The 25,888-nt window shown below is 33.9% G+C and overlaps 3 protein-coding genes across 3 annotated transcripts; 1 reads left to right on the forward strand and 2 right to left on the reverse strand.

The window, feature by feature from the left end:
- Positions 1 to 473: 473 nt before the first annotated feature.
- LOC111506926 (neuralized-like protein 2) lies at positions 474 to 6,092 on the reverse strand. The gene is made up of 2 exons (XM_023162148.2): positions 5,238 to 6,092; positions 474 to 1,003 (listed from the first exon to the last, which is right to left on the reverse strand). Exons 1-2 carry the CDS (start codon positions 5,905 to 5,907, stop codon positions 888 to 890), a joined length of 786 nt encoding a protein of 261 aa, XP_023017916.1. The 5' UTR covers positions 5,908 to 6,092; the 3' UTR covers positions 474 to 887.
- Positions 6,093 to 17,421: 11,329 nt separating this feature from the next.
- LOC141483404 (uncharacterized) lies at positions 17,422 to 18,657 on the reverse strand. Its single transcript, XM_074178054.1, has one exon. The coding sequence runs from the start codon at positions 18,655 to 18,657 to the stop codon at positions 17,422 to 17,424; it is 1,236 nt and encodes a 411-aa protein (XP_074034155.1).
- Positions 18,658 to 22,108: 3,451 nt separating this feature from the next.
- Prosbeta4 (Proteasome beta4 subunit) lies at positions 22,109 to 22,953 on the forward strand. The gene is made up of 3 exons (XM_023162147.2): positions 22,109 to 22,283; positions 22,338 to 22,531; positions 22,586 to 22,953. The coding sequence occupies exons 1-3, from the start codon at positions 22,193 to 22,195 to the stop codon at positions 22,901 to 22,903; spliced, it is 603 nt and encodes a 200-aa protein (XP_023017915.1). The 5' UTR covers positions 22,109 to 22,192; the 3' UTR covers positions 22,904 to 22,953.
- Positions 22,954 to 25,888: the final 2,935 nt, after the last annotated feature.

Below are 25,888 nucleotides of genomic sequence, written 5' to 3' on the forward strand. Positions count from 1 at the left end.
CATCCTATGTCTTTGTAAAACAATACAGTTTCATTAAATCGTCTAATAAGTATACTTATAGTTACAACACATTTAATTCATCTTGTTTTAAGCATTCACCCTGCATTATGACGATTGCTCGATTAGCTTTATCCTTTGTCAATTTACATCTTACATTTTAAAGGATGTATAAATTGAAATAATACTAGATAAAGACTATATTATTATCATGTACAGTGAAAAGTTAGCCAACTATTGTACAAGGGAACAGAACCTGTTTTGTATTCAGAGGTGATCAACAATTTCTTTCATTGTCATTTATTATACTCTATTCAATATATCCCTAACTCTTGTAGAGCAGATTATCATTCACATTTTCAAATAAACTATGGAAAACAACTAATCTTAAGTTGGAGAATAAAAATTGATAGTAAGACTATTTACTATGATTAATATAACTGTCTAATGATGAAAGGTGTGAAAAAAAAATTAAATTTTTCAACAGTATTCTAAAAAGAGTTTTATTCAACAAAATGATATGAAATCACATTCCAAATGAAAATAAGTGTTATTGAGTTGTCAAAATCACTAATTTGGCTAATTAACAGATCAAAATTCATCCCCTTTCTGAGAATTTACTATTATATGGAACCCATATTATTTGAGAAATTTAAAAAATCAAATTTCCCACCTGAGACCTGAAAATTCTAAACTGGATATCGTATTGTGATACTAGAAGTGTAAATGCAATTCCTTTTTTGGGAAAATTTCACTACTAGTATTTTGTTAACTTACTTTTTATTTCCATAATCAGTGATAATGAACAGAAGAAATAAATTTACTGTTATTGGAATGGAGATATTCACAAAATGTTATGTTTTGACACAAGATATGACACTTGCTTTTATTCAGGTTTGATAGAGAAGATACTCCTTCAGAAGTTTAGGTAACGGCAAAGATGAAACAGCCTTCGTTGTAATATGTTGAAGAATAGCATCTCTACATGCCGATTGCAAACTAGGAACTGGAAAAAAAAGTTTCTTTTCAATTGCATATTATTTTCAGGTTGTTAAATCATTTATTCCATTCGGTACTTTCAGGTAGTTACTGAGACAAAATATAGGAATATAATTTCAGCAAAAATGCCTGAAAGTACTGACCAATGTTGAACTGATGAAAGAAATATTGCTTTTCATTATTTCACTGGGATGCTCAACTCGCAGTTTTGCTTTGTAATTAAGAGTGAAAAATGTTTATTGGAAAAAAATTAAGAATTGGTGACTCATATGTTACTGAAATGACCAGCCCAAAAGCATTGGTGGGCTTGGTCAGAATGTGGTCACTGCCAGTTGTATTAGTAGTAGAACATTATTTATTTCGGTTACTCTAATAATGTAAGCAGGATGAAATACTCAACTGATGATGATATTTGCATATACAGTGAGATTTAAATGTAAGTGTAAGTGAAAAATTATAAGTGATCAATAATTTTTCTTATATTGAAATTTTTTGTTCAATTTTATTGATCAAAAGTTGAAATATAATTGTAAATTTGACTTAAATTTTGTATTTCTGATTTTTTGTTTAAGTTATTATTATTTTTACTTATGTGAACCATTTCTAGAAAAAGTCTTTTGACTTTATTATTTTCAACTGTTAAAATTTTTTTATTTTCATAATCCATAACATAATCTGAAGAGATATGTTCAGCTAGTCCACAAGAACGTTTGTTGAGTCTGCAGTCACTTTTATGTGACGTGATTCTTCCAGATTACGACTGGTCTCACTAATGTAAACTGAATTACATTTTAACTTTTGATTAATGAAATTAAACAAATAATTTCAATATAAGAAAAATTATAGATCACTTATAATATTTCAATTACACTTACTTTCTCTGGTGCTGTAACAAAATTTTCAACTGTTTGGATTTATATGCCTTTTTTATATTTTAAACTAACTTTGGTGAGGCTTTTGTAACATTTCTATTACTATATAATGTTTGCGTGATATTTATTTTGTAGATATTCTTGATAAAGGAAAAAATAAATTTCCGAAAGCTTGATTACAAAAAAATAGTGTTTTCCTAGCCCGCAGAAATTGACTGAAATACCCAACTCAAAAATAACGTATAGTTTATATATATATATATATATATATATATATATATATATATATATATATATATATATATTGGGCCTATTGGGCATCATCAGTACCGGGCAGGCGGTCCTCGATTGAAGACGATGCCCAATAGGCTGAAACAGCTATCTACCGGTGGCTCTTGAATTGAAATCAATATGGGAATGATCAGAAAGTACTTATCTATTTATGTTTTGTATATATATATATATATATATATATATATATATATATATATATATATATATATATATATATATATATATATGTAAAAAAAGTAGTTTAATATATAATTACATATAGGTCGGTTTTTAGCTGAGTCCACTATTGTTATCTCGAAAACTGTAATACCTTGAAGGTCAGTTAAATTGGACAACAATTCCTATTTTGGGGAACTAGAAGAATCTCTTATCAGATTCAAGAATATCAGTGGTTGTTTTTGAAATATTCGCCAAAAACTAGAATTGTCGAACTTTGTTTTTTTGCTCTACCGCCTCCATTTCAACTGGAATAAAAAAAGGCAGAGGCATTTCCAAAACTGTTTCATATTTGGTATATTTTATTTTATTTATTTATTTACGGGTTCAAGACCCATTCCACCCAATACAATTCGAAAATTAAAAAAAGGTACACACAATACCCAATACAAAATAACAGATAGAATCATAAAATTATATATGCAAATCTAGTCAAATTGTAGAAATGTAAACTATTTTGCAATGCGACGTTTCGATTTTTGTAGCCACTGTCACAACAAATTTAGCTATGTATTACAATACAGGGCAATACAATACCATTTACGAGATAGCAATAGTGGAATCAGCTGAAAAACAGCCTGTATATATAAAGTGGGTACAGTGAGAATGTCTGATTTCTTTGAATAATTCTCTGTATTGACTTCTTGGTGCAACATTTTATATTTATTTATGGCATTGCCTATTTTTACCAAATAAACACTACTGTGTAAGGAAAAAATGTAAAAAATAAGCCACAACCAATTACAATCTTTTCAGTCTTTTAAAATGAGTCCAAAGAATAATTAAAAAAATCGAAATCCACATTGTAGGTGTTTGCAAGTCTCAAAGTTCTTCCTATAAACTCATTCTGGCCATAGTTGGTATGATAAAAGAGTACTTTGAAGATTACTGTATTTCTTGTTCTCTTTGGATTCACATTCAAAGTTATAAGTTCAACTCATAACTTTATTCCGGGGAATTAATCCTACCATTGAGTATTTTGTGAAGATCTGATTCTAATCTTCTATGAGCCAGAGTATTCAAGTTAAGAATGTCCAATATAATTTTATAGTTATATTCACCAATATGATATGCCAGTTTGTATGCAAAGTACCTTAAAAACTCGTTTTGAACACTTTCAAGCATATCAATATCCACTTTATATAAGGGGCACCAAATTATGGAGTAGTATTCGATTATTGATCTAACAATTGAACAATATATGATTTATAAGGAAGAGAGAGATAATTCCCCTGCAGATCTAAGAGTGAAACCTAACATTTTAGTGATCTAGTAGTAACATTTAAAATATGGGGTTGGAATCAAGAGTGATTCCTAAATCTATTATTGTATTTGTTGTTTTCAGTTTCGATTGTTTGATTCTATATGGTCTATTTGAAGGACTTGTGTTTCATAAAAAAGTAAGTTTATGAAATTTATCTATATTCAACTGTAATAAGTTTATATCACACCAGCATAGGTTCAAAGTTATATAAATTGTATTGTAATAGTTCAGTATCAAATAAGTCATGAATAACTTTGAACATCTTCAAATTATCAGCCAAACTGAAGAAATTCACTATATTACTCTGATTACTGTTTTCTGGGTATTGAATGTTTTATGAAGTTATGGAGAAGCTTCCCCAAAAATTGAACCATACTGTAATGCCGATTGAACTAGTCCATAATACATATTCATGCATGCATTCTAAGATAATGTTTTTTTAATAATGATAGGTATAAAACAACGGATACTTAATTTTGGAAATAAGTACCTGGTTACTATGAGTATATGGTGTAAATTTGTCCCTAAAAATTTCTGGTTTTTACACTTTTAATAGAATTTCCCATCGATATGTAAATATGGATTATAATCAGGTTTAATATTTTTAGGTGGAAAAATATAAAACAAAGTTTTTTCTGTATTAGAAGAAAAATCATTTTCATTACATTATTGAAGGATTCCATTGGATGCTATATTGCTGTTCTTTACAAGTTGGTCGAGTTTATCATCAGATATTATAATATTAGTATCATCAGTATACAGTTCAATTCAATGAGAATTTGTAAATATGATCAATATCACTGACAAAAATGATAAATATCAGAGGACCCAGTATTGAACCCTGCACTAATCCCATTTCTGTTTGCAGGGGATCAGATTCACCTGATCAGTTGTTACAGTTAGTTGAGTAGAACTTTATCCATTTGTGTGGTTAACCATAAATTACCATACCTTCTAGTTTGAGAAGTGAAAAATTGTGTTCCACAACACTGAATACATGACTTAGATCATAAAAAACCCTATTGTATTTTGTAAGTCATTGAGTGAGATATAGTCAAACACTAAACAATATTCAAATGATCTGTGGTTGTGGATTTTTTCTCCCGAAAACTATTCTGATTTTACAGTGACATTTCAAAATATTCTAGTCTCATGTAAATAATAGTCATTTTTGAATAACACAACATCTAACATGAAAGTCTCATTAATTAAATATGATAAGGGTTCTGCAATAAAGACAGCTACCACTTTTAAAATTTACCAATAATTTCTTCAGTACCTTTGGACGGTTTGAAACAAACAAAAACACTACATATACAATTTTGAGAAAATTGAATATTTTGTATGGAAAAAATGGAAGTGGAAAGTGAATAATTGTCCACAGTGCTGAGAAGTTGTCATTTCACAAGTTTTTATTACCAGAAGCGAGTTCCTGAAATTGGTAACTCTTGGACTTTTGAGAGGCCTTATTTCTGAAAGTAGAATAGAGCACCATGTTTTGACTTCAGATTCGTGGTTAGGAGTGTTACTGAAAAATGTTACCAATTTCTTGGAGTTCACAGATGAATCAATATTTTTTCATCAATATAACTTACCAACATACAACTGTATTATTCTAACTTTTTTGGTAGTACCATAAACATCAACTACCACATGTAAAGGTGCTTCTGTAAAAGGAATATTTTTGACACATGCTCCCTGATCTTCTCCATTGATGATGTAATGCATGTCAGCCTCCAATTCATCTGTTGGAATATACATAACTCCAATTCTGCTTCCCATATCAGTTGGAAGTATATCGGTAGAGAGAGAGCGGTTAGGCTTGAGGAGGCTCATAGGAACAGTTCCTTGGCAGGTTTTAATTGAATTACCATCACTTCTAGCTACAGTGCGAAGTCGCCTGCTTTTACTATCATCACATTCTTCGTATTCAAATACTCTGTTGTGGGCTTTACTTATACCATAAATCCACGAAGTTCCAATATCGGCAAGGTCTGGTAAAGCATATTGAGGTATAGAACCTGTTCTGTAAATTGTAAGAGGATCCAGTTGAGTTAATCCTAACCTCATGTGGCCGCTCCAGCCAGTTTCATGCTGTTCAATTTCCATTAGAAAAATTTCGCCAGGTTTCAAAGGTTTTTCACTGAATGTTACAGCATTTGCGAAACTTTTTTTTCTATAGGCTACTGTGTTGTCGTCCGAAAGCACTATATTTTCCCCATGATAAGGGTGGAATCTGGTTATGGAATTCCTGTTACTGGACATTGAGATAATATTAGAATATATATAATTATATATGTATATATAGAAAGAATAGCTTCGTTATTGAAAATAACGAGGACATTTAACCATTGAATGAATATACAGAATAAATAACTTGATTATTGAAGATTAAAGTAAATATTTTTTATTTTATTTTTGTTCGTTTGTGCCAATGACGTCATAATATAGATTGATCATGGAAGAGAGAATATTGACTCCAACAACTAAAAAAAGATGGAGGGATTCACGTCCTGGCAGTTCGTCACTCATATACCTAATGTCAGATACAATGCCCCGATGTTTCACATGTTGTCACATGACAAGAGGTTGTGTGGAATATTTATATAAAAGTGACGTACCGCCCAGTCCATATTGTCATAATGTTTATAGTTTACGGTTTACTCACATGACATGTCTTAAGGCGAGTTCATATTAGAACGATGGCGATAATATTTTTGCGGTTCCGCAAATTTGTCTCAATTGTCAAAATACCCTGTTCATGTTGAAGCAGTAATATCGAGGGATTTCATTGTTGAATTTTAAATTTTATTACATGAACCTGAATGATTACATACGACTCATACGAATTACGACTTTCAAGACCAGATCCCATCATATAAGAATATAGGACTAACAATTTTCTCAAGTTTTGTTTAATAGGAGCGTGTCCTCAAACCACTTATTTTAACATTACTGCCTGCAGGGGCGAGGGGTTCTTTTGCAAAATGAGTTTTCTTTAATGAGGGACCAACCAAATTCAATAATTTATTGAATAATGAGAGAGTGAGCCTGAAATAGTTGAAATATTTCTCTGGATTACTAATTCTCATTTATTTCAGCCACAAGATTGTGATATTCTCCATATTTTCTTCTATATTTGAAAATATTTCCCACTATAAAGAACAGGGTTTTCTCAATGAAGCTTTTTATGGTGGAGTTGATATAATTTGAACAACCTGACACATTCGTCCATTTCGGATTCAATTTCGATGTATGGGCTTAAAAAACAAGAGTCAAAGCAATATAACTACTTTGTATGTTGACGTATAACATTTTGCGGAAATCGCAAAAAAGTTCAATTTTTTCAACTCTCTTACGATAAACACGACGCCATTTTAAATCGCACTTTTTATGCGATGTTCGTTTCAACATGAACTAGACTTTAGTCTTCTTGTTTTGTTTAATGGTATCAGCTTCCATAGACAGCCCTTCTTATTGTGTAATATACGCTAAGGAAACCTTGTCTTAAGAGTGCAGAAGTCTTGTTTCCATAATTATGCATTCCTTCTTTTGGCCTTACAAGCCAAAATTTATTAACACATTAAAAGAACGAGATTTTGATGTCCGTTTGGGGTTTTCATTCTGGTTTCAAGGAGAGAGAGAGAAGAAAATGTTAAGTTTCCGTATAAAATTTTATGGACAGATGAGGCAACGTTCTCTTCAAATGGAACGATAATTTCTCAAAATTGCCGATGGTGGACCCAAGAAAATCCCAATTTCACAGTCGAATGTGGTGATCAGTATTCTTTTAAAACTAATGTATGGTGTGGGATACTTAATGACCAAATAATTGGGCAATTTTTCTTTAGAGAAAATTTATCACCCGTCGGTTATCTCAACCTTTTGAATAATGAGGTTAGTGAAGTTTTAGATAATATGCTTTTAAATATTAAATACGACCTATGGTATCAGCTTGATGGCGCACCAATACATCACACGGTTGCTGTAAAACAGTCCCTCCAACAAATGTTCAGAGGCAAAGTTATTGGACGTAACTGGAAAATTATTTGCCACCTAGATTACCCGACTTGACGCCTTTAGACTTTTTCTTGTGGGGTTACCTGAAACAACAAGTGTACCGAAGTAGACCATTTACTGACATACAACATCTGGAAAATACCATTCGCGAGTGCTGTGCAAATATAAATCCCCGATTTATTAAAAATATAGTTACAGATGTCAGTAGAAGGACCATAATTTGTATTGAACGTGGAGGACGACATACTGAAATGTAGGCTATAAGTGTTTGACAACCTCATTTAGATCAATAAGTAATTTTTTGTACCCATTTGTATTTTCTATAATATTATTGTTGTTTAAAATTTATAATAATAATAATATTTCTATCGAAATTATTTGAATTTTTTTTAGTTGCCTCTGCTTTTTCGAAATCAAAGGTTTGTTTAATGAAAATAGCCAAGTGATTGAAACTTTGCACCAGTCATGTTAAAATTTTTATAGCAAATTTTTAATTTCTCTCTTAAAATGTCCGTATAAGTAAAAATGTATCAGAAAAGTTAAACTCCATGATGAGTTTGTTATGTATACATGAATTGATGACAATTAACCGAACTTGTTTTTTAAAATAAAGGGGATATCTGTCAAAAATAAGCAAAACGTTAACTTTATCCTAGTTGCATAAAATTTGACATATGGATATGAAATTGCCGTAGACACAACTTTTTCAAGTAACTTTTTGTTAAATTCGATCTAGAAATGCACTTTAAAGCACAAACAAGTGCCGAAGTTAAACTTCATTGAAACTTTTCGAAAAAAAAGTTTCCCATATGGTTTCCCATTTGAGAGACAGGTAGTTGGGCGAACCAAGATGCCAACTTTTAAAATTCCACTCTGAAAATTCTAGGGGATGTTAAACTCATAAATTCAAGAGGAGAGATCTACATAAATCGAGTTGCTCGTATAGAGATATATGTTTCTGGTTTTTAATTGATTTGTTAATTTCCATGGCCTGCAGCAAATTCATTTTTCTTCCTTTACTACATATGTGTAGGATTTTAAGGTTATATTAATTTATCTTGTGGTTTGATTCTTGAAGATGTTCGTACATTGCAGATTTTTTGTCCAAACAGACGTGTTCACGCAATCTTATGTCAAAATTTCTACCGGCTTGGCCTGTATATACTGCAGAGCATTCGCCACAGTCTATTCTATATATACCTGTTTTTTTCTTGCATTGAACAGGGTTCTACCTGAATTATTATTAATTGTGAAATCTGTTGATATATTGTATTAAGGTGCAAGATAAAGATCAATACGTTGACAAACAGCAATGTTATGCAGGAGAAGGAAATGTTCTAACCCAGGGAGGGTTCATTCAGCCGAACGTCATCGTCAGTCAAGCACCAAGTGTGCCACACGGAAATGAACACTCCCATGTGCAAAACGTATCCTTCAAATATCCTGAAGAGGATGGAATATTTCCGGCTCTACTTTGAAACGGGCTGGAAATAATTTTTTCTTTTATTCTCATGAAACTGTATAGAGCTAGTCTGGCGTAGAAATATATACCACCCAGTTGGTTGGCAGCAAGGGTGGTTATATAACTAAAGTGGGTCGTAAAGACCCACACTCTGAATCAGTACGACCAATCAGCCTTACATCCTTCCTGTTGAAAGGACTTGAGAGGATACTGGACGGACACATCAGAAGGGTAGCATTATATGCATCCCCCCCTGAATAACCACCAGTAGGTATGCTTATCAAACCGGCAATTCGACAGTTTCAGCATTAAACAACCTTGTAGAGAAATCTCTACAAGGTCACTTCTGTGGTCACTTTTGCTTGATACCCTCGATGACAGAAGAAAAGTAGATCTGCAAGCTTATATGCAGATGACCTTGTCATCTCGGCAATGTCCACGTCGGGAAAGATAGCTTGTAAGATCCTTCAAAGCCCGATGGACGTTGTTCACAGTTAGTGCCTGAGTAAGTAGATGTCTGTCAACCCCAGCAAAACTGTGATAATCCCCTTCACCAGGAGGAGACAATTGGACGATATCACGCCACTTTCCCCATGGTGAGGTGATTCCATTTAGAACAGAGGTGAAATAACTTGGCATTGTCCTTGATAAAAAACTCACCTGGAACGCTCACTTGGAAAAAGTTTCATACAAGGCCAGACTGTCCTTTGGGTAAAACTTGGGGTTTAGGTCCCAAACAAATTCATTGGATTTATGTGATGATTGTCAGACCAATGATCACTTATGGTGCAATTGCCTGGTGGCCGAAGGCTTTACAGAAAATGGCCCAGGCGAAGCTCTCTAGCTTACAGAGACAGGCTTGTCTGGTCATTAGTGGTGTCATCAGTACCACACCGTCAGCGGCATGGAGATCCTTCTAGACCAAACTCCTCTTCAAATTTTTCTGGAGAGAGAGGCTAGATGGACTGCATATATACTAGTGCATATTGCCTATTGTACAAATCAATTTAATGCAGAGTGCAACAGACTGTTGATTGACATTGAAAGTCACAGCATTCTGAAAATGAGCTCTGACTTTATGTCTCAAACTGTCAACTATGAACTGCCTTAATAAAGTACTCCTCCTGGAGGATCCAGTCCTTCCGTAATCACCTTTCATTGAGGTGATGAACTTTGTGTATCCTATAGCATTTATATTTGTACTTTTTCAAAATAGTTCTGGTGGATTTTACAGAAATCCCCATTTCAAGGGCAACTTCTCGTAAAGAACAATCTTGATTAGCATAATTTTTGTAACTGGCCAATCCTAAATTTAAAAAAATATGTTTTCACTGTGTACATTTTTATGTGGTAATATTTGCTTACCCATAACATTTATTTGATTCCTCACACTTTTAGTAGTCCCTCAAATTTCTTTCTAATCGTCTAAACATTTGGATGTTCGGAATACGACGATTCGGGTATAGCTCATCATACATATTCCTTGCCAAAACAGGATTTCTATTTGATTTTGTATATCTAGATAGCATATCAGTCCTTTCATCACTTGAATACATTTTTGATATGTTCATAAACTCTGACAGTTCTCAACAGATATCAACAACCCATTCATTTTTCCTGCCATAGAAACCAAGCAAAGCCTACGCGTTTAGATGATAAATGAATTGAGGTGGTATTTGATCATACCAAATTATACAACAATCGAATATTGACTAAAAACTGATATTTTCGTTACTTCAAGGATTGAGAATTATAAAAATATTACGAATTGTAATTGATTAGGGAGAAATAAGCCTTGAAAGAAGAATTACGGTAATACAAAATATTCCAAAACGAAAAAGTACGAATGTTCATTGTGTTAGGTACCTACCTGTCGAATTTATTGGGTTGTCTGAATTATATTCTGAAGAAATCAAAACAATTTACAAAAGAAGTAACGGCATGACCGTAATTAAAAATTGTTGTCACTGATGATGGTAGTTATTTCAAATGAAACGCTATACAAATATCTAATGTGATAAACCCTTGGATTGTGAATGTATGTCTTTATCAATATCTGTAATAAAAAAGACACGTCCATATTCAAAAATAAGTTGATGGTGGCCATGTTGACACGAAACGTTTAATCGAATATTTATTATTACATCGTCATAGTACACTTCGAATACAATAACATATTTTTCACTTTTTGATATTCTCCGTAATAACAATTTTATTCGAAAAAACGAAAAACAGCATTTTTTGTTTTCCCCGTATAGCTCTAGAAGGGCGAGAGTCCCCGTTAATTTTCTTCGACCATTGTATTGTTCCCGATGACAACTACCTTTTTTTAACACGCTTTTATTAGATTCACCTGTATGTATGTATGTTTTAACTCTCAAGCTCGGGATCTGTATTTGACAGAGTTATCGACATTATTGCTTAATCTATTCGCGGGCAGATGGCGCTGTACGTAACCTCCTTGATATAATTCGAACTGCTGTACGTAACCTCCTTGATATAATTAGAACTCACTTTACATGTATTTCTTCATTTGAAAAAAGTATTTTTTTTATTAACACACGCGCCTTCTGCCTTATTTTTAACCCTCCTTTGCGCGCCTGCTGCCTTCCTTGGGCTTGGTAGCTGATTTTCAGGCTCCCTCTCCGGAATCGGGGGATGTTACAGAGTAACATTGTGGCTGGACGGACTACATTCAGTTTTGTTGTGTAAAAGTGAGAATTTTATTTTTTTGGAATACAGATATAAATAGAAGTGGCTGAGTACGGTGTCAACTTTGCAAGGTATCTACATTTCAAGCATAAGAAATTAGAATATATTTTCCCAATTGCTGGTAATTAGAAGAAAAATGATGATTATATCATAAATCCTTTAGATATATTCATTACTCAGAAAACTGTTTTTTGTTTGGTTTTGTTTGGTCAGAGGTTTTTCACTCAACGAAGCTCTAGCTATGTTGGAAGATGATGCTGAATTGGTTGAAACAGTAGATGAAATTTTCATTTTCCCTCCAGAAAATTCCACGGCTGAAGTAACAGATGAAGATTCTGGGACGGAAGATATTTTTACAATTGATAATCTACCTGCATCTCAGTTACAAGCACCAGCGGAGATTAGATTCCAAACGAAATATGATGATAGTATTGATTATTCATCAGAGGACGATGTTCCCTTGTCCGAATTACAAGAACGATTGCGATTATCAGATAGAAAAAAAAGTCTTCAAAAAAAAAGTACGAGTGGGTCCAAAAAGTTTTACCTACATCAGAAGCAAACTTCGAGCATTCGCATGATATAAATAATTCAGAGAATCCGATGGAACTTTTCTCGAAATTCTTCGATGAAGAAATAATCGAACTTTTCGTGAGTAGCAGTAATAATTATGCCCAACAAAAAAATCGAACACCTAATATAAAACATTCTGAATTCAAAGCTTTCATTGGAGTTTGCTTGCTTAGTGGATACGTACAGGTGCCAAGGAGAAGAATGTATTGGGAACGTGAAAAAGATGGACATAACGAGTTGGTTGCCGAAGCAATTTCAAGGGACAGATTTGAATACATTTTTTCCAATTTACATGTGTCAGATAATCAACAATTAGACCACCATGACAAATTTGCAATAGTGAGGCCCCTATTCATTCTTCTGAATAAAAAGTTTATGGAAAACTCGGTTGTCGAAGAAATGTATTCAATTGATGAAGCCATGGTACCTTATTATGGATGCCATGGCTGCAAACAATTCAGTCACGGAAAGCCAATAAGGCATGGCTTCAAATTATGGGTTGGAAGTACAAGACTTGGTTACTTGAATTGGTTTGAACCATAGCAAGGTGCTGCAACAAATTTAAGTGAACGATATGCAGAGTTCGGAGTTGGCTCAGGAGTGGTATTGGAGTACGCACAAGCTCTGCGCAAGAAATAGACGGACAGAAAATTTCATCTCTTTTTCGACAACTTTTAAGTTCATTTCTCTAATGGAAGAGCTGATGAAAGAAAAAATTTTTCACAACTGGTACAGCAATAGAGAACCGATTGGCAGGAAATACCTTCACAGACTTTGAAGTTCTGAAGAAAAAAAGCGAGGAAGCTATGACTATAAGAAAATTTCAAATCAGAATATAATCGCAGTAAAGTGGCATGACAACAGCATCGTAACTCTTTGCTCGAATTTTTCAGGAGTCGAACCTCTGCATGTGGTCAAACACTACACACTACTCGCAAAAAGAGAAGAAGAATATTAAAGTAAATATAATCAGCTTTTATACGCAGTTATGTATAGTTTATTTTTAGGTGGAGCAGCCACATGTCATAAACATGTATAGGTAACTCTAATATGGGAGGAGTCGATCGCTCTGACCAGAATATCAGCTTATATCGCACATTTCTGAGAGGAAAAAAATGGTATATTCCTTTGCTTACCCACAGCATTGACATGTGCATTCAGAATGCTTGGCAATTACATAAAAAAATGGAGGAGTCCTAGATCAGCTAAGTTTCAGAAGTCGAATTGCCACAATATTACTGATTCAAAATAAAAAGCAAGCTACATACCAAAAATGACATTCGAGTAGAACACAAGGTATTGATTTGCGTTACGACCGGTTAGACCATCTTGTGATTCCGCAGGCAAAACAGACCCGAAGTGGATACTGTCATGAGAAAACAACAACAAGATGTTTGAAATGTGACATTGGAGTACACGTGAAATGCAACGTAATATTTCATACAAAATAATATTTTTTTTCGTAGTAGTACATCTACCTAATGTACTATGTAGTCTTGATTTTGTATTTTTTATAAAATTAAAATTTTGAGAAAAATTTAATATCTTTTTTTTCGCTAATGAGCTTCAATTTTTTAAAATTACTTCTTGAAAATTTCAAATAATCCTATAGGCATATCTGGGTTAATAGCCTAAATATACCTGTTTCGCTTTTAAAATGACGAACCATCTATATTAGATATCAATTCGCATTTCCTATCCCTATACAATATCTTATATATAATAGGGTTAGGGTTTTAAGAATCAATTTAAAAAGTGATACAGACATAAATAGGGGAAGTGAAATCTCAGAAAATATATTTGGCAGAGAAATTGAGACGTAAATATATAAAAAATCATGTCTGTCCATAATTCACTCACCAGCAATGGATTTTCTAGCGAAAAAATATTTCTTGAATTACCCTCCTTTATACAATATCATCCAGAACTTTGGATTGATATGATAGAGCAGTGCTTCGATTTCTCAGGTATCGAAGAGGAAACCGAAAAATTTTGGTGTGCATTGGGTGCCATAGATTCTCGATTAATTATGAAAATTCGCGAGATAGTGGTGCGGATTCCGGAGAAAAATCCTTATACAAAACTTAAGACGGTGGTACGCCGGTTGAAGTCGTCTAAAGTCGAGAAGAAAGAACTGACACACCGAAAAACATCTAAGTTCCTGCATTATCTCAATGGTCTCGCCGACATTGCTAAGGAAGATGTGGTACTCCGTACAGTACAGTAGAGTGACTAGAGGAGTTCGAGACGCTTTAGACGGAAAAAGGGGCCATACCGTATATAACTTAGAGAATATAGACAACAAGTTGGTTGATATCCTAGATGATATTTGTAGAATGCCGATGGTATTGGAGATGGCATCAATTTCTCTACAATTTCTTCTGAGACAATTTGGACAACTCCGTGAGGATATTCAAAATCTCCAGCAACGGAAATGAAACCCTGCTCAGTTTGATTTTTGTGGAGAGACAACGGGCATAGACGCGCGTCAATAAAATCTACACATAATCGGTACTAATTTGTATGATTGTAAAATATTTGAATGTACTTAGACTGAGAAAATGTGGTGTTTTTAAATTGTATTTGTGTGATTATCACATGTATGTTATGTATCTTCACATTGATTTGGTTTTTGTACAATTTTTATTAAATCATAATGGTGATTTAATGTTAAGTTTTTATTTTATTATAACAAAATTTAGGATATGATTTAATAGAATATACATCAAAATATCCGAATGTTTAAAACAATCTCTTATAAAATTAGATGCCCAATCTACTTAAAATTTACTTATTCATATCAACAGCCAAAATATACCTGTTTCGCCTTCAAAATATTTTCAGAAAAAAATAATTTTCTTGTTGAAAAGCGTGGGATTATTTGAATTACATATATTTTTATCATGGCTCCAATCTGGCAAACATCTAACCAAGTATTTATAACAATGGATATTGAGCACCCCACGCTTTTTCACAACAAAATTAATTTTTTGTTTATAGATTTTTTCTGATTTCAGATTCATTGTTTTGACCCACGATTGTTTTATCGTGAGTATGAATGCTCAATACACACAAGAATTACAATAACTTTTGTGAAAAGATAGGATGAGAAAAATAACTAGCTAGATGTACTGTAGACAAGACAAGATTTAATTCTAACTGTTCTGTTTCAAGGTTAAAAAAGTAATGAAATGAATTTTACACAAATGCAATGTTTCACATCAGTAGGTATTTTAGAGAAGGGGTCAGATTGGTCTTTGGAGGGATAAACAAAGAAACAAAGGTTTGGATTAACATAGGTAGGAGAGATCATAATAGGGTAATTCCCAAGATAAGGGATACAAGGAATAATTTTGGAATTACAAATGTACGGGTTGCTTGAGAAAAGATATTTGGGAATATTGAATTTTATGAGCATAAGTGGATTAGAAAGACCCGTAAATTTGAGACCTACTAGGAAACTCAGATTATGAATAATGAAAAATTGAATAACTTAAATAAGATTAGTTAACAATACATAAAATAAAAATAATGTCATAAAACATTCTGTTTTGTTGTACAAATTTTAGAGCTGGCAAATTTAGGCTAAATACTAAAAAATTAAGATTAACTTGAAAAAACATAATTTCGATAGTGAAATTTTGAGACCGAACATGCCGCCACCTTTGAACTGTTCAAGTTCAATAAAATGAAATAGAGCCGTTAATTGATGGGTAGAGGGCAGAGTTTCTTAATACAGTGTTTGTACTCGCCACTTTTGGTTTTTAGAGTCACTACACGCACAATGCCGTCTTCTCCTGGATGGATTGCGGTGATTCTTCCCATGGACCAAATAAGTGGGGGTAGATTGTCTTCATGGATCAGAACCATATCTCCAACTTGAATCCTGCTAGTTGATTCAGAACGTTGATGCGAGCTAATAAGGTTATTTAGATATTCGTTATGCCAGCCATCCCAATAGTGCTGCTTTAATTTCTGCGTATGTTGTCAGGCAGACAATCGGTTAGATGGAGTGTTAATGATGTCAACCTCTGGACAGCTTGTCAATGGAACACCAGTGAGAAAGTGGCCGGCAGTCAAAGACAAAAGGTCGTTGGGATCCGAGGATAAAGGGGTTAGAGGACGAGAGTTCAATATCGCTTCGATCTCAATTATATATGTTTCTAATTGTTCATATGTAAGCAATGTATCTCCGACAGTGCGAAGTAAATGTTTTTTAAATGATTTGACAACAGCTTTCCAAAGTCCTCCAAAATGAGGAGCTCGGGGTGATATGAAATGCCAAGTGATTCTTTCATGATCAAAATGTTGTTATAATCAGCTGAATTGAATAATGATCGCAGCTCACTGTCAGCGCTGATAAAGTTAGTGCCGTTGTCAGAAAATATTTCAAGAGACTTTCCTCTCCTAGCAAAAAAGCGCTTAATACTAGCTAAGAAAGCTTCCGTACTAAGATCGGAAACAATCTCTAAATGGATAGCCTTAGTGACCATGCAAATATAAACTGCAACGTAGACCTTGAGTTTATTCCGATTACGGAATCGCTTTTCTTTAGTGTATAGTGGGCCACAGTAGTCGACCCCCGTTTTCAAAAAAGGTCGCGAAGGTACAACGCTGTAATCAGGTAGAGGACCTGACTCATGATCAGCTAGACGAGGTTTTGCGATTTGACATGAGATGTTTCGTTTGGTGAGAGTTTTTGAAATAGTTGAATCAACCTTATAAAACATTATATCACTTTTAGAGTTACAGTGGATACCGAGGGTTTTGACAGAAGATTTAGGATCAAGGGACATTGGATACAAGTGACAGATGATTTGAAGTCCATTTTCGTAACTGATAGCCAACTTTCTTGACTAAATCTTGTAGTTGATCGCGCAATTGCTCTGCTTCTGGCAGTGTTTTCGCACCTGTAAGAAGATCATCCACGTAGAAATATCTTTTTAAACACACAGAAGCAAGTCGATAGTGATGACCTTCGTCCTCAAATAGCTGCTGTAAGGATCGAATAGCTAGATGAGAGGCAGAGGCTGTGCCATATGTGGCAGTTTCAAGAATATAGTCTCAATCGGATCGCTAATACTTTCACGATAAAGAATCTTTTGATAGATCGCATCATCTGGATGTACACGAATTTGTCGGTACATTTTTTCAATAGCGGCAGTAAGTGCATATAGATGCGAACGATAACGAAGCAAAATTACAAACAGATCATCTTGTAATTTAGGACCTACCATTAAATTATCATCTAATGAAATACCGGTTGATGTTTTAGACGAACCGTCAAATACGACTCGAATTTTGGTAGACAAACTGTCGTCCTTTCTAACCGCATGATGGGGAAGATAAAAACCCCTGGCAGTATCGTCTTGACCGGAAATACGAGACATATGACCCAGCTTTTGATATTCGCTTAAAAAGTCAGAGTATTGGCGTTGAAGATCTGGATCCTTTTGGAATCGCCTTTCTAAGGCGTAGAAACGACGTAAAGCAGTTGAATAAGATTCTCCGAGATTTTGAATTTTGTCATTAAAAGGAAGCCTAACGACATATCGACCAAATTTATCTCGAGTAGTGTGAAGTGAATAACGTACTTCACATGCCTTTTCTTCTGGGAATGAAATTTTTGATGAGGGAATTTCTTCGATTTCCCAGAAGCGAGTAAGATCAGAATCAAATGGTTCTGCATGTAAGCCTAAGTGATAAGTTATGCGTCTAGTAGCGACAGGATTTTTAATTTCACCAGCTACGATCCAACCTAGTTGAGTTTTTTGAAGGACCACATCTGGCTGGCCTTTTAATGAGATTTGGCCTATGCTGTGTAATTTGTAGAATAATGTTACCCCAATAAGAACATCAAGTTCAGAAGGTTTGAAAAATTCTGGATCAGCTAAGGGAGTGTTTTTAGGAATGTAAGGTAGAGATTGATTAATTTGAATTGACGGCATGAAGGTGCTTATTTGAGGCACAATGAGAAATTCGACATATTTTGCAAATTTATTGTAACGAGATTTGATTGTTGCATAAGTAGATTGTTTTATATTTGTCGAGATATCATCAAGAACGGAGACTGCAATGTTTACTGTTTTACGATCGAGATTTAAAAAACTTGCGACGCTATCTGTAATGAAATGAGCATGAGAGCCTGCGTCCAAGAATACTCTACAAGTTTTAGATTTTCCGTACTTATTGACGATATCCACGTTTGCAGTAGCTAGAACTGCTTCAGAAGAAACCTGCACGTGCATATTTACACTTGAAAACGAGGCGAGATTTGTGTTTGAATACTCAGGAGAGTTAAACGTGCTTTCACGTTGATTTTGAAGATGGTTTGGATTCGTCTGATCGTTATAATTGTTATTATTATTAAAGTTAGCGTAGTTTTCGTTGCGATTATTATGATTAAATTCATCAGATGTGTTACAATTATTAGTCGCGTTATTAATATGGTTATGGTTACTATTACGATTATAATTGTGATTATTGTGAATATTTCTTTTGTGATTATTTCGCGAATCAAAATGCAAAAGAGTGTGGTGTTTTAGTTGACATTTGCGACAATTAGTGGACGTGCACTGAGATGGACGATGCCCTTTGCGAAGGCAATTGATGCACCATCCTTCTCTTTTAGCAATTTCAAATCGCTGTGTAGGACTGAGCGCGAAAAATTTCGGACAAAGATTAGTGACGTGGTTCTCATTGCAATAGAGACACCAAATTGGCGATATAGATGTTACATATGCCTTTTGAGATTGAGTATTGGGTCGAGAGAAAAAAAATCTTTTGAAATGGAAGGTAGATCAATTAGTGATTTAATATAAGCATCGCGAATAAATTTACGATCGTCGTATCTTTCTTTCAACAAGTTCCATGCATTCTCATAGTTTTGAGCCGATGATTCAATAGATGAAATGACCTGTGCTGATTCGCCTGAAAGACAGCCTTTCAAATAGAATAATTTTCGAATTGGGGGTATACTACTGTCTTGGTGGACAAGTGAGTTGAACAGATCATGAAATTTTAACCAGTTATCAATAGAACCGTAAAACATGGGTAAATTTATAGTAGGCAAACAAAGGTTGAAAAATAAGTTAGATGGTGCTTGAAAAATAGGTTCAGTCGCTGCAGAATCTGCGGCTTGTGATATAGACGCGTTCAATAAAGTATTATTTTCATTGCTAAAAGAATTGGCTTCACCTTTTGTTTGTTCCGCTTACTAATTAGATGAAGAAAGCGACGGAGAATTTAAATTTGGCACTTCTGTATCCACAATAGCTGCCGTACTACTTGTAGATTGCGACTGTGGTTGTCCGCGAGTAGCTAGTAAATTTGAGGCAATAGAATACGTATAAAAATATAGCTCTTTAAAATTTGTGCGATAATCGCTTAATTCTTCCGATTCTTCGAGAATTAACTCAAGTTCCGATTGACAGGTTTCGAACAGTTCAAGAGTTGTTTCCATTTTTTTACACCGTTTTTCTAGAGCAGGAAAGTCTTTTATTTATATGGATAGTTATTTATTTTGATCGTTTAAGTTTGATCTGATAGAATTTATTCTAATGAAAAAAAATAATTGATTGAGTGAAAATGATAATCGAAACGATATATTGAACAATGAAAGAATATATGAGTAGGAGAGTAGGATAAGATAGGATAGTCCAAATGACTTACCGTGATCACTGACGATTTTGACAAGATATCGATGCTGTTGGTCGTGAATTCGTTGGATAGATTGATAACCGCTGCTTGGGCTGGTGTACGCAATGGATTTTCAGCAATTGAAATCCTGGAACTGGTATGCTACTGCTTCGGGTTGTGCGAGATTGCACTGATGTCGATAGAAGGATATACTGTGCACTTACAGTTTCAAGTAAAAACTTGAAAATTATTATGAATATTTTTAATCAATTTTAAAAATATCCTGCTCGAAGGACCAATGTTTTGACCCACGATTGTTTTATCGTGAGTATGAATGCTCAATGCACACAAGAATTACAATAACTCTTGTGAAAAGATAGGATGAGAAAAATAACTAGCTAGATGTACTGTAGACAAGACAAAATTTAATTCTAACTGTACTGTTACAAGGTTTGAAACGTAATGAAATATGAAATCAATTTTACACAAATGCAATGTTTCACATCGGTAGGTATTTTAGAGAAGGGGTCAGATTGGTCTTTGGAGGGATAAACAAAGAAACAAAGATTTGGATTAACATAGGTAGGAGATATCATAATAGCGGGTAATTCCCAAGATAAGGGATACACGGAATAATTAAGGAATTACAAATGTACGGGTTGCTTGAGCATAAGTGGATTAGAAAGATCCGTAAATTTGAGACCAACTGGGAAACCCAGATTATGAATAATGAAAAATCAAATAACTTAAACAAGATTAGTCAACAATACATAAAATAAAAATAATGCCATAAAACCATCTGTTTTGTTGTACAAATTTTAGATCTGGCAAATCTAGGTTAAATATTAAAAAATCAAGATTCACTTGAAAAAACATAATAATTTTGATAGTGAAATTTTGAGACGTCATCAGACGTCAAGCCATAGGACTTATTATCGAAGTTGAACACAATCTTGAAACAGTTTAGAATTATTTTTTAGTTTGTGTTGCTAATAAAGCGGTTTTTTTAGTTATTTAATTATATTTATTTACCACTGTTTAGTTTGGCTGGCTATTTCAAACCCATTTGTTTGAATATAAAATATATACGCATGCGCAGACAGTGTGGTTGTCTCACTTGCTCTCACACAATCTTTGTGTAAGGAAATTATTTTAACCTAGCGATCCTGCAGAAAACTATAGTGAATCACACCAGCCACTGATCACCATACAGTTACCATGGTCTTTTTTGGTGGGTTTTCGCCTTCGGGAAGTGATTGGGTGGTTTATTGGTGTCCAACCTCTGTCCTGAATGTCTCCACTTTTCATCACACGTGACATCCGATCCAAAAAAGGATCGTTTTGGTTGCACAAAAACAAAGAACAAACCTTGAAACCTGACAATTTCTGTCGTTCGTTCAAATCGTGGGAACCCACTTTTCGAGCTTTCTGACCGTTCCAACACGTTTCAAACCGTCAAAAACTACATGGGAGCTGACACCTAGTTCTTCCGCCATTCCACCAGGGCTCCCAAATCCTCGTTCTGAATTACTGTAGATTGACCATTTCGGGGTAAATGTACACTTCCCTTCATTTTATGAAAGTGATCTTTGGCTCACACATTATTTTAAGTACTATGTTGATGTGACAGTTGTTGAGGTTTTCATAACCTCATTAAAACTTCTACTTCTTTTTTTAACCTCGCCATTTTTAATGTTTACATGAACGCTCAAAACCTCAGAGTAATAGCTCAAAATGTTCCATAATCCATTGCACTCGCAAGCAAGCAAAACGGGAAAAACTGCGGTCGTGGGCGTGATCGTTGTGAGTGCTTAGTGGAACGCACGGTAGGGGTACGTTTTTTTGTTGGTTTCAAAATGCGGCATTATCAGTTTTGTATTATGAAAAAAAAAATGTTTTTTCATAGTTCCTGGAAGTTTTTACAGCTTTATTGGGGGTGACGTACTTGTTAAAATCAAAATATTTTGAAGCTGAGACATATTTGTGTTTCTAATTACATAATTTGTTATCTTTAAGAGTTACCTTGAACGGAGGTAAAGCTTTACTAATGACAGGAGTGATTTGACACTTGACATAAAACTCTAACCAACATTCAAACTTCAAAAATTGTTACAAAGCATTTTTCAGTTTTAGTGAATTTAAGAAATGGAGTGCTTACTTGGTATTAAATTTAATGATTTTGTTTTAATAGCTGCAGATATGACGGCTTCACAAAGCATTATCGTAATGAAAACAGGTAACTTTATTTTATGGAATTGATGTTTTTCACTATCATCATGTCACCTTTTAGATGAAAATAAACTACATAAATTATCCAATAACATTGTTATGGCGGTTTCTGGAGAGTCCGGTGATACCACTCAGTTCGCAGAGTATATCGCGAAAAATATACAACTTTACAAAATGAGGAACACGTATGAGTTGAGCCCTAAAGAAGCAGCAAATTTCACTCGTCGAAATTTAGCAGATACTCTTCGAAGCAGGGTAAATAGTACTGAAAATACATTTCGCTTTAACCTATTGAAAATTATTTTATAGAGTCCATATCATGTTAATCTTCTCTTGGCTGGATATGACAAGAAAGACGGGGCTCAGTTGTATTACATGGATTATCTAGCGTCTGTTGCTAGTGTTGATTACGCTGCCCATGGATACGGAGGATATTTCTCCCTTTCCATAATGGATCGCAATTATTTGAAAACCCTGTCGAAAGATCAAGGATACGAACTTCTGAAGGAATGTGTTAAAGAAGTTCAAAAGAGACTTGCTATAAATTTACCAAATTTCAAAGTTCAGGTTATTGATAAAGATGGTATTAAGGATATGCCTAATATAACTTCAAAAGATTTGAATTGATTAAGCAACTTCAGTTACAGATTTTTTTTTAAATAAACATTTAAAGTGTCCATCTTGTTTTTATTAAACACAATCTAAAATTTGAAATATATATATATATATATCCCTATATCCTGTTTGGTATAGTGGTTTCGTTGTTCTTGGGTTTTGGATTCTCTTGGAAAATGGAAAAGTTTTTTCAATTAAGTGTCAAGACGTTTCGCCCCCTGGCTAGAGGATTTTTTCAATTGTTTACTTGAAAAAGCCTCTACCCAGGGGCGAAACGTCTTGACAATTAATTGAAAAAACTTTTCCATTTTCCAAGAGAATCCAAAACCCAAGAACAACGAAACAACTATATATATATATATATATATATATATATATATATATATATATATATTGAAATATTGCATGATTCAAATATTTTGTTTGAAAGTGTCTTGAGGTGACGAATTCATTATTAGTTGTTATATTCACAGATCTCTATTAAATGTAATTTTCCAGCAATTTGTTGGCTAAACTCGGCTGAAATATTGAATAAGTTCATTTTATAAGTTTCAAATGTCACCAAGTCTTATGAAAATGCTCACAAATTTAACCGTGCCTAGTTCTATGAATGGGAATGTCTGCAACAATATTTTAAAGGGGTATCACGTCAGAATAACTGATTTGACTATAGCCGATAAGAAGGACGTCCCTGTGAGTTATGGAATAAAAACTAAAAATCATTTAGACACTTTCTCATTGATTGAAAATCTGAGACACCTTTCCATTAATCAAAAACTACAGTAAATGAAAGTGTTTTTTTGTAGAAAGTTCATATTTTTCTTCCTGAAATACTTGTCACCATTAAATATTCCATAACTCTTATGCAAATTCCCCAATCGACCACTTTTCAGTTACAGATATCATGTACTGTATTTCCTGTGATATGAATTTGAATGTTATCCTTTTGTGTTGATTTTGGTCAATAGAGTGAGCAAATATTTTAAAGTGAACCAAAATGTGCTTACCCTGAGAATTTCAGCGACTTAAATCGAATAATGTAGGTTTTCCTGTTTCACACCCCGGTGGGCAATATTGGTACTCTGAAGACATTTTACAGCAATATCTCATTCATCACGGGCGGCTTATCGAGCATGCGAGCGATATGGTCACAAATGGGGCAAGCACAGTAATACACGGTCTGAATGTTAAAAATCGAATACAAAGAAAACAGGGTGAAAATAATAAATTAAAACGGAGTTCAAAAGGGGTAAAGACTGAATAAACCGTCTACCTAAAATACAGGGACATTTTAATTTGATTATTGTGGAGTGGTAAAGAGCAGGTCTTGAGAGGTACGAACTGTAACAACACGCACGATTCCATCTTGACCTGGATGAATATCAGATATTAGAAGCGAACGTGAAGGAATCAATTCGTTTTTGATTAGGATTATAGTTCCTTTATTGACATTTGCCGTGGGTTTTATTCACTTCCCTTTCTGGAATAAAGTGTTCATATATTCTCAATTCCAACAGTTCTACTGAACCAACAAGGTTGGTTCATATGGAGAATTTTATCACAAGTGATGCAAGACCTTTATTGACAAAGCAAACGAAAAGGCATATATAGGCTTTATGAGTTTTAAAGGCAAGAAATCTCCCCAACGAAATGGTGAATGGACCTTCAAAATCTACGCCAATGAATGAGAAAAGTTTGAGTTGAGAGTGGATAACAGGTAGGATGTTGTTTTCAACAAACGAGACACCTAGAGAAAACTTTGCGAATAATGCGTATGACAGAAAGAATCCAAAATTTTTCAAGCAATAAAAAATGCAGGTTCTGATGACCTAGATGGAGAAATTGTTCATGAGTATTCTAAGACATTACTTTTTTGATTTTAAAAATACATTGACTATAATGAATAGCTTCGAGAATCGAATTATGTTAACTATAACGTCTGCCCGCGTTCTCGTAGATGGCGCTTCATTGCTTAGACCGCTTCTCTACCTCCGTGCATCATCCCCGTCGTCTTACAGTAGACGCGACGCGGAATGGCTTACTGCGTTGCATCAAGTAAATCTTTTCGTGATAACTTGTGAACGATTTGCCAAATTACTTAGTGTTAAAGACAAAGTCTATCTATATTAAATACTTAAAACAACAATTGTATCAGTTTTTATAAGACTGACAGATATTCTAAAATGTGCATTGTATGAAAGGTCCAATTTAATTGTATTTATGAATCATTAGTGGCTACCACATAATAGGTAGATATCTATCGCAGACTTTTATTTAGAACTATTAAAGATAAACAATCTCATGGTAAATAATCTGCACGTCACTCCAACTGTATAGGCAGCGAACGCCAAGATAGCTCTCAGGGAGCAAGAATTTTTTCGACTTACTTGATACTTATTGTTGTATTATGAACAAAATTACACAAAACCTTTGTAAATTGTAGCCTATATGTGATTCTGACGTATGAGCTGTATTTATGTAAAGTTTCATCTAAATCCGTTCAGTTATTTAGGTGTAAAAGAGTCACAAACATACATCCATCCTCACAAACTTTCTCATTTATATTAATATCGATAGATTAATAAATGAAATGCAGTATCAGCAGTGTTTCATGATAGTTTTGATAAGTTGCTGCTTTTTTTGTATTATGCAAATGATTTGTCAGAATATCTGAATGATTGCCACCTTACCATGTTTGCGGATAATACCACTATCACAGTTACAGGGGAAAATATTGATGTACTGCTTAGTAAGGTAAAATGCCTAATCGATGGTTTTAGCTCCTGGTGTCAGCGAAACAGATTAATATTAAACTCCACATAAACTGCAATAGTAAATTTCTATAATAGGAAAAATAATGCTCCAGATGACCTACAAACTATTGACGAAAATAAAGATTAGTAGCGAAGTAAAATTTTTAGGAACTTACTTGGATGAAAGCTTATCATGGGATCTGCAAATAAAAGATGTCTGCAACAAACTAAACAAGACATTATT

Source organism: Leptinotarsa decemlineata, unplaced genomic scaffold (assembly GCF_025532065.1).
Source record: "Leptinotarsa decemlineata unplaced genomic scaffold, Ldec_3_MD MMD2_tig00003348_RagTag_RagTag, whole genome shotgun sequence".
NCBI lineage: Eukaryota > Metazoa > Arthropoda > Insecta > Coleoptera > Chrysomelidae > Leptinotarsa > Leptinotarsa decemlineata.

Bases quoted from the DNA above. Each gene is read 5' to 3' on its own strand.
- Prosbeta4 (XM_023162147.2), top strand. From the start codon at position 22,193: ATGGAGTGCTTACTTGGTATTAAATTTAATGATTTTGTTTTAATAGCT. The intron at 22,284-22,337 runs GTAACTTTATTT...GTCACCTTTTAG, and splicing joins CATTATCGTAATGAAAACAG to ATGAAAATAAACTACATAAA. The intron at 22,532-22,585 runs GTAAATAGTACT...ATTATTTTATAG, and splicing joins CAGATACTCTTCGAAGCAGG to AGTCCATATCATGTTAATCT.
- LOC141483404 (XM_074178054.1), bottom strand. From the start codon at position 18,657: ATGCACGTGCAGGTTTCTTCTGAAGCAGTTCTAGCTACTGCAAACGTG.
- LOC111506926 (XM_023162148.2), bottom strand. From the start codon at position 5,907: ATGTCCAGTAACAGGAATTCCATAACCAGATTCCACCCTTATCATGGG. The intron at 1,004-5,237 runs GTAAGTTATATT...TTTTTTTTCCAG, and splicing joins AATAATACAGTTGTATGTTG to TTCCTAGTTTGCAATCGGCA.